Here is a 9,639-nt window from a genome sequence, read left to right on the forward strand (position 1 = left end):
CAGAGAAAAACTATTCCACAATAGAAAAAGAGGCTTTGGCTGTGATGTGGATTTTAGAGCACTTCAAGGGGCTAATATGGGGAATTCCCATTGAGATTAAGACGGATCATAAGCCACTTATTCATATTCTTAATCCAAAAAATCCACATTTAACCTCTCCACGGATTAGAAGGTGGATATTAATCATAATGCAATACAACCTGGCCATTAGTTTTACCCTGGGTAGAACGAACAAAGTCGCTGATTGTTTCTCTCGCTTGCCATGCTCCTCAACTGATGAAGGTGTCAATGTAGAGGAAGCGGAAATGGACAGTGTGATAGCACAAATACATCCCAGTTTCACCAAGGAAGAGTGGGTTGAAGCTACCAAGTTGGATGTGGAACAGGAACAGTTAAGGAGTGCGATAAAGAGCGATTGCAAGGTAGTAACTGAAGGAGTTTCATCTTGGGAAAATAAGAAGGATGAATTGTCATGTGATGAGGTTTGCATATATCGTGGAGATCTCATTGTTCCGCCTGCAAGTTTAAGAGAAAGGATCATGGAAATTGCCCATGAAGGACACATAGGGAGAAATCTGACAAAAAGGAGAGTAAGAGAGACATTCTGGTGGCCTAACATGTGGAGTGAGTTGGAAAACATTGTAAAGGAGTGTTCCGCGTGTGCAGTGAGTGACAAGGGGAAGATTACCAGAGCCACGCCATTACAACCCATAGTAATACCAGATTCAGTATGGACAAAGTTGGCCATTGATATACCAGGTCCATATGAGATATTAGAACCCCACAAAGTCTATATCATTGTTTTGGTTGATTTACACCTCAAAGTGGGTAGAGTGTGGCATCATAGAGGAGTCAGTGTCTGCTATGAAAGTAAAAACATTTCTGGAGGAAATTTTTAATAGAGAGGGTGAGCCTCAGGAGTTAATATCGGACAATGGTGCACAATTCATGTCACTAGATGTGCAGAGGTTCCTCAAAGAGAGAGCTATTAAACACAGGACCACAGCTTTGTATCATCCCATGGGCAACGGATTAGTGGAGAGAATGAACCGCTTCATAAAGGACACCATTCAGTTGGCAGTAGCTCTATGTTGGAGAGAGACTCTCAAAGAGGCATTGATCACTTATAAAGTTACACCACACTCTACAACCGAAGTGGAACCGTTCACCATGATGAGGGGAAGAATTGCCACCAATAGACTAAGACCAGCTTGGTTGACGCTGAAGAAGAACAAGAGCATAGATATGGAAGCAGTCGTAAGAAGAGTAAAGGATAAACAGGAGAAGTATAAAAAATACTATGACAGTCAGAAACATTTGAAGGAAAGCAAAGTAATGGAAGGGGATTGGATCCAAGTGAAGGAGCCCAGAAGAGTTATGAAGGGAGAGTCCAAATATCGTTCACCACAAAGGGTTGTGAGTTGTTCAAAAAAATCTGTGACATTAGAGGATGGGAGCAGATGGTCATGTAATGACATTATTATGGCAAATGAAAAAGTCAGTGTTCCAATTCTACCAGTAGGATGGAATGTGGAGATGTGTCAAAAAAAGATGTGTCACCATTATGTAAACCTATATCTCAGGGAGACATGGTGAACAATGATACTGTTGTTTTGAAACCCAGGAAAAGGGTGCCACATGTCAGAAAGGATTTCGTACATTACTAATACTGATATTTCAACGTATGCCGTTTAGATTCACTGTGAATCTCGAGGAGAAGTACCAACGTGTATCCTTTGCCTATTCTATATTGTGTGTGATTTCTTATTTGTTTATTTGATGTATATAGTTATTTTGTTCTCTGTAACATTGAGGGAGGGAGATGTTATGATGTTGAAGGTTAGTAGAACCTTCATAACCCTCAGCTCTCGAGGACGTTGTCTTTGTGTGATTCTGGAATTCAGGGACACACGGGAAGAGGACGACATCGGAGCGATTGTATCAAGGGAACTCTCCTCATAAAATAAACACACCTAAAGTTACAGAAGATTTCGTGTGTGCGTGTGTGTTTACATTCTATGGCATGACAGGAGGCTTCATATTATGCATTTCCATCTTTACTCTGAAACCACAGCAGCAAAGAAAAAACTTTACAAACAAAAAGTTTCAACAACAGAACTAGATAAGAGTTCAATGTCCATGCATGGGGAACTCCCCAAACCATCATGGAGGACAGGTCATGCCCTGCAGGGAACCAATGAGCAGGGATCCTCCTCTATATATATCCATTACTCTAACCCCAACCCCTCTTTCTTTGCTGCTGACACCACAGAGCTAAGTCACCCCTTTCAGTTGTGTCTTACATGTTAATCAGTGTTTGCCATATTAATTGGTGTTGCATATATATGTGTGCCTTGCGGCTTTCACTTTGGAAAATTGTGTTTCCTTATTTTAAATTTATTTGCTGTGTTATTTGAACGGCCACTTACTTTGTGGCGTCTAACAGAATTAATGGGCCACGAGCGCCCGTGCTGCTTCCTGCAGTATGGTTCCTTTTATGGGTTTGGGGCGCCTGGCATCGCCGAGCTGTGTGTTTATTTTACTTTCTTTCTGAGATAATGCGAGTAGTCGCATGGGCCCTTGTGGAAGCTAAAGTTTTAGCTTCAGGCCTGTCGCGTGATTTTTTAACGGAATGTCAGCTGTGCTGGGTCTTTGAAGCCTGGGCATCAGACCTCCCGTGCACACCCTTTGTTTATCTTGTTTATTTTTTGCGTGAGGCCCATTTAGAAGCTGTTGCTTACAGGCCTGTAATGCGTGGGTTGGTGTGCCTAGTGGGCCCAGTTATGTTTTCTTTTATTTTGAGAGTCTTTGTCAGCAGGGGTCTTTTAAGCCTTTGCTTTGGACCTCACACGCACAGCCAAGGTGTAGGGCTGAGCAGCGCTTTTTTCTACTGTAGCTAGTACAGCCACCAGTGGCTCAAATGGTAAGTGCTTGGTCTTGGAATGCTGGAGACCTGAGTTCTAATCCAAGGTCTGGAACATTTTTGGCATGATTTAAAAACAAATTTAAATCTTTTTATGCTGAATTATGAATGTCAAATTTTTGAATTTATCCATAAGGGAATTTTCCTTTCTTATACGCTACCCTGACCCAGGGGTAGGGTTGAGCAGCGCTCAGATACCTGTGGGTTTGTAGCGCTATATATATAATTGCAGATTTATGAATGCTAATTTGTTCATTTTATACCAAATGAGATAAAAGGGGTTTTTCCCTTTAAAGTAATCCTTATGGGAAAGGTGCAGGCTTCCACATATGGGTCTCCCATTTCAATCCCCATGCGCACCCTGGCAACAGCTTTGCTTACTGAAGCGCAGGTGAGGGGAGCGCCATGCACCACCTTTACATTTTAGAAATGAAATACAAAATGCTACCAAGTGTATCTTGCGTCAGAATTTCAGCACCTTTATTTTGAGTGCCACTGCCTGCTCGGCTTCAGGTTTCACCCGAGTTTGGATGCGAGGGTTGTTCCCTGGCGTGCTGCTGACTTCCATACCCTGCTCGGGTAAGCAGTTTGTGGTGCGCTTGCTTGGCGTATTCCTTTGACACAGCAATGGTTAAGCTGTGTGTGAAGCACTGCCGCTTCTCTTTGTTCAAACAACTATTTTTTTTGTTTTATTTGTTTTCTCACTTTATCCTTCAAAGAAAAGACACGGGTTGGTGGAGGAGGTTGTTAAATGACCTAGAGGGGGCTTGGGCCTTCCTATCCAGCCATCATTCAGGCACAATCCTGTACTAGAATGATATTTCATGTCCCTTTACGGGGGAAAAGAAATGTCTGCTTAATTACCCCTCTCTCTCTCTTTTTCTGTTAGGTAAGTTCAGGACAACTCAGTCTGTTTTCCTTTAGGTTTCTCCTCCCCTGAAGGGGTTAAGTTCGCAGGTTAGGGGGTGTACCTACAGTTCTGGTCTGTTCCCCATATCCTGTTTTCTTAATATATATCTCCCCTAATGCATGGTCCTTGGTTTCTGTGTCAGTTAATTTGGCGGACCCTACTTGCCTTCATAAGGCGTTAAGAACCTTAGCCTTCTTCCCTCATCAGGGGGGCGGTCTTGGGAGACAGTGCCATCCTCTTGTTTTGTGAGCTAACCCTCTCGACATTGATTGCACAGTCCTGGGTATCCTTCTTTGCCCTAGGGGACATAAGGGGTAGGACCCTACGAAGGAAGAGGGTATCTGGGTTTTTTAGGACATGTATAACCCAGTTTGCTCACTGGCTAAAGAGGGATGTAACCTCTATGTTCACTATTTGATGTGCAAGTACTGGGCTACTTGATCGAGATCTGTTTGCCTGCTCGGCAACGACGGCGCCTCTGCTCTTACGGAGCGGCGTAGTTACCCCTCTTGTGAGAAGGGATGGCTCAAGGGCAATGCAGTCCTCTGAGAGGTTAAACTATACAATCCAGGTTCGGATTATAATACTAGCACTTGAAAATGTGCGGATCATGAAGGACTGGATTATAAGAGCGATTGCCTGCTCGGCTTCGATGGAAAACCTTCACGGCCACAGGATGACCTAAGCCCTTACCCGTGCGATTTCATCTCGAATTATTATTGAACAGGTGGCTTTATTAAGATCTTGCCCCTCAGGAGAAGGGAGCAGCTCCTTTGGAGGTTTTCCTGAGTCTACCTATCCGGTAGAAGATGCATCAAGAAGTGCGCACAGTTCCTCCTCTGCTCGAGGGGCTTGAGCATGGTGTTTTTTGTTCCTTTGGAAGGATTGTGCCGACAGCAGTCCTGCTAGTCATAGGATATCTCCTGTAATGCCTTTGGTGTTCACTAGGTTTTTCGTAGATGATGTTCATCTCAAACCCCTGGGGGTTGCTGTGGGTTAACAAGGATCCTATTTGTGCTCTTCCTCTGTCAGTTTTTCCCTTGCCCTCATTTTAGAAGGGGCGGTGATAACAACCTCCCTCACGGTTTCTCAATTATGAATGAGATAAATATGCTCTCACTAATTGGGAGTGGACATATAGGATACTTCTAATAATAAGTATTTTACAAGTTTTAACATATATTTGTGGCACTCTTTAAATGGAAGTATTGTTATGCTCATTGTTTCCTGCCTCCTGGCAGATGGTATGGTCGTATTAGACCTCGAGGGTTAGTGTTGAGGGGTTTCCTCCATTATTCCTCCACTCAAGAGTTTCCGCGTCAGTTCTACTGATGGGTTCACTCTTATCTTTGTCCCTCCCTTTCGGTTTGGCCTTTCCCTTCAGCCCCTGGTGTCACCAAGTTAATGAAGAAGGTGATAACTCACCGAGGTTCCAAAGGTTCTGGCGTGTGTATATATATATATATATATTTGTTTCTTGGATACAGTTAGAGATGTCCCTACATCAATCACAGAGTTTGTTCTTGGTTTTAGGCACGTCATTATAACTCTGCATCTTATCCTTTGGGATGATAGACTGTACTTAAGTAAGGAGTTAGTAGTTTTCTCCCCTGGAAAGGGTGATTATTTCCCTTAGCTAGTTAACCTAGATGGGCAGAGGGCCAGCTCCTTCCGTGTCATTGTTCCAAGCACCCCGCGAGAATCTATTGCTCTCGCATTTAGATCAGCCTTTGGAACAGTTACCTAACCCTGTTACACACAAGAGCCTTTCTCTAAGATCAATTCCAGTTAGCTCCGTGACTGGAGCAACATATTGTCAATCAGAATGTCGGTCCGATAACTCAGCAAGTGCATCACTCGCTTTAACATCTGTGCAAAGCCTGCTGATGCAGGATCCAATGGGCAGAGCCACACTCAGCCTTTCATACTTGCAAGATCGATAAATGAGCTCCACACACCGTGTGTTATAACAAGCAGGGCTCAGATGCCTGATGGTTTGTAGCGCTTTATGAAAGCTACATTATTAGCTCTCTCTTGGCCTCAATCTGGTACGGTTGGAGTTCCGATTGGGTGATCTCTTTTCCTTGTGAGAAGGTGGATGCCAGTCCACTGTCTTCGGACGGTTCCTCCGGGATTGCTCGGTTCCTTTTGGGGCCTTCTCGGGAGGGGGATGGTTCCCATCCCTATAGGATTTTACGGTGCATGTTGTCTAGTGTCATCCCTATCCACCTTTCTCTATCTCTGCACGTCACTTCTCTCTTATAGTTGCTTTGTTATTCATTAGAATATATTTTCATCTTTTCCTGGGGCTTCAGAAGTTCTTTGCGCAGTGCACTATCTGGGTCATCAAGGACGTTTGGAAAGCCTTTAATAAGCCTGTTTTCTTTTAGATGGCGGCTATTCAGTGAAGGGGTATTTGATAAGATTTTGCTTCTGTTTCTCCCTTAACGGAAATAGGTTGTTCTGGTAGAACGGTCTACGAAGGCTACTTTACATGCCAATGATTGCATTTTACTGCCATTATCGCAGCGAAACATGGTCGCTAAGGGTGAAAACGGTGGTTGGCAGTACTTGGTGCGCGGGCCCTTCAGGTCCATTGGTTTTGGGGTTCCACCTTGACTAGGTGTTTCTTATCGGCTTCGATTATATCATATGGTATTACCACATCTTTGTTTTTTCAAGTAAGGATTGTCTGTGCTACAACTGTTTTCAAAGTTATCCATGTGGAGTTTCTTTCCTGTTAAAGTGCATCTCCTGTTTCAGCCCTTTAGATATGGACAGTGGAATGTTCTCCTGGGGGTCAGGATTTATTGCCAGATTGGGTACCCATAGGGTTTCCTCCATTTATTATCCAGGTCTGGGTCATTTTCTAATGTATAAGTTTTTAAGTGTTTTTAAATGCTTAAGTTGGACTTAACCCCTAAATACCTCTCAGCTGCTTTCCTGTGGAAACATTATTGCGGGGTCTCTTACCTTTGGGCATATGGATTAAGTAGATTTACAGAGAAAGGGAGTTAATTGCTCCTTGGTCCTTCAATAGGAGATGCTATAGTGTTTAAGATGCTCTCCTGGGGGAGGGAATTGTCAAAGCAGCTGTTTGGTCATGGGAATAATATTTGGAATCATAATTTTATTTTATCACTAGTGTATTGCTCAGGTTGGGATTTGGATTGGGATGCAAGGGCTTTGAACTTGCATAATATGAAGCCTCCTGTCATGCCATAAAATGGGAAATCCCCCTCACTAACGTGACAGGGGGTTTAGATTCTATTAAAGACAGGAGGCGAGTATTATCCCACCTACCCTCCCTTTGTATTGGCTGTTCTGCTTCCACCCACCCACCCTGTTATATTTCATATTGTTTCAGATTTGGGTGAGAAGTCCTATCCAGAAGAACTTCGTCATAGATTCAGGCTGTGGGAAGGTTGAGATCTCCAGTTTCGCTGGATCCTTTTTCCGCGCTACGCAGTTCAACCGTTTCATTGGACGTCTGGTGCAAGACAGTTGCAGAAAGAGGGGTTGGGGTTAGAGTAATGGATATATATAGAGGAGGATCCCTGCTCATTGGTTCCCTGCAGGGCATGACCTGTCCTCCATGATGGTTTGGGGAGTTCCCCATGCATGGACATTGAACTCTTATCTAGTTCTGTTGTTGAAACTTTTTGTTTGTAAAGTTTTTTCTTTGCTGCTGTGGTTTCAGAGTAAAGATGGAAATGCATAATACTCGCCTCCTGTCTTTAATAGAATCTAAACCCCCTGTCACGTTAGTGAGGGGGATTTCCCATTAACGTGCCACCCTCAACATAACAGCAATTTCCTAAAATTGCAGAGTCAGAGTGAGATAAATCTGTGTCAAACAAACAGTCCAGTACCAGGACTAGAAGTGCTCATCCGCGCGAAAGTGCTTTCAGGCGCACGTTCCGCTTTACAAATAAACAATACACCTTACATCATACGCAAATATATTAAAACGGATGGTACTTGTGAAATACGACTGGGGTGTTTACGGCAAGGACCCAGAAATACACGGCTCAGCTGCATACTTTCCGTCCGCTTCCGCCAGTGAGCACAGAGGGCTTCACAGCGTGGCTAATTATGCAAGGAGCGCGTCATTTAACATGCGCGCGCACGTCCAGAGCACAAACAGCCGTCTATGGGAGACAGGACAGGGAGCAGTTCTGGGAAAGAGTGGCCAGCATGACGACAGACCCAATATGTCAAAGTCCGGGGTGGGCGCTGTGTAGCCTCCCACTAAATGGATGGGGCAAACAAAAATGGCAGCGCGGCCAGCAAGGTTATGCAAAGATAAAGCCGTCTCCGTTATGAGCTTGGCCTGACAAGCTCGCGCGCGGCCACCCCAGTGATAGAGGCGGAGGCGCACGCGCCGCTATGTTGTTCTGGAATGTTAACGGTCACCTCTTACTTTAAATACATGATGCCTTGCTTAACGGACTATCTAATCGTGAGCAGCGATAGTTTTAAGCGCAAATTTCGTTACCTTCCGAAATGCCCGAGGTGGTCGAAGAGCCGCTCGATGTTGGCAGTCATTATGCTGGAGTTACTTCTTGCTGCCTGTGGAGTCCTCTTCGGGTGTGGAGAGGTTCGTTGCAAGAGATGAACGGGGAGGTAGCATGTGTGCCAATGGAGCAAGCTTGGCCAGGGGAGCTCAGCTGTGCCTCCTGGCCCCTCCTCCGACACCTGACCCGGTCAAGAGGCAGTCTGTAGAAACGCGACACCCAGAAAAGCGCCAGCTGTCCCCCTGAGCCTGTGCTTCACCTCCCAACGAAGGAGCGGAGTTGCGCAAAGGCGCCCCGCAGGAAGCCAAGCACGTAGTAAAAGTAAAAGTGGCTGGTAGATCAGGGTCAGCGTGTCTTCGTGGGAAAAGTTGGAGTTGCAGGTCCCCATAGTCCGCGTTTTACAGTTTATGCTGAGGGGAAAATGAGAACAGAGTTTTCAATCCAACTCGATTTCTTTATTCTCTCATGGTATGTGCACAAGATTTATGTAATGATTTTCGTTTTAGCAATGAATGAAAGTACACCATGTACTAGGGCCAGCGATAGCCACCTCCACCCGCTCTCCCTCATCCCAACTGCCGATCACCAACCATCACCCAGGACGTGCCCCAACCCAATGTTCCATCCCTGTGTTCCACGGTTTCCGGCACCATGGTGTTACGAGTGTGGCAGTAAATTCCCGGTGTTACCGTGATGCCGGTCCCACTGTTTCCGGCACCCTGTAGCAGCAGAATCAACGAGCGATTACGGTTTGTCGGCCGTGCGCATTCCGGCATGCCGGAAACAGAAACCCTGGCATCACGGAAACACAGGGAAAAAGGCCATACGCCAGCCGCACCGTCTTCCAGTATGCTTGTGCCCCCGTTTCCGGCATGACCATGCCAGACTCGGCACCACCGGAAACAACGGCACCCGCTTATGCCATGATCGGAAACACTGTGACCGGAAATTACGTGATCACTGGTACAGGAAACTGGACAGCAGCCATCATCACAATCCACTGCAATCCCAGGGTGCCAGCAGCCATCCAACCCTCCTGACTCCAGAAATAAATACATCCGCATGGCATCTCGCATCCCGGAGACCCGTCAGCACAAGCCACGCTTCACAGAGTCGGAGCTGCACATGCTAACCAATACTATTGTAGAGCATGCTGGGGACCTGTTTTCTACGGACCAGCGCCACCGAACCCAGCAGCGGAAGAAAGAAATATGTCAGAAGGTGACACAAAAGGTGTCTGCGGTGGGGACGGTTCCCCACACACAGTGAGACAGAAGTCCAAAGACTAA

At 45.5% G+C, this 9,639-nt stretch overlaps 1 protein-coding gene across 1 annotated transcript in view; it reads right to left on the reverse strand.

Annotated features, from left to right (window-relative positions):
* The window catches only part of SLC22A16 (solute carrier family 22 member 16), a 963,109-nt gene extending 954,579 nt beyond the window's left edge, over positions 1 to 8,530 (reverse strand). Inside the window, exon 1 of the mRNA XM_069607763.1 lies at positions 8,332 to 8,530. Within this exon, the coding sequence (XP_069463864.1) occupies positions 8,332 to 8,381 (50 nt within the window). The 5' untranslated portion in view covers positions 8,382 to 8,530. The remainder of the gene's footprint in view (positions 1 to 8,331) is intronic.
* Positions 8,531 to 9,639: the final 1,109 nt, after the last annotated feature.

This window comes from Ambystoma mexicanum, chromosome 4q (genome assembly GCF_040938575.1).
Source record: "Ambystoma mexicanum isolate Mex_15411 chromosome 4q, UKY_AmexF1_1, whole genome shotgun sequence".
NCBI lineage: Eukaryota > Metazoa > Chordata > Amphibia > Caudata > Ambystomatidae > Ambystoma > Ambystoma mexicanum.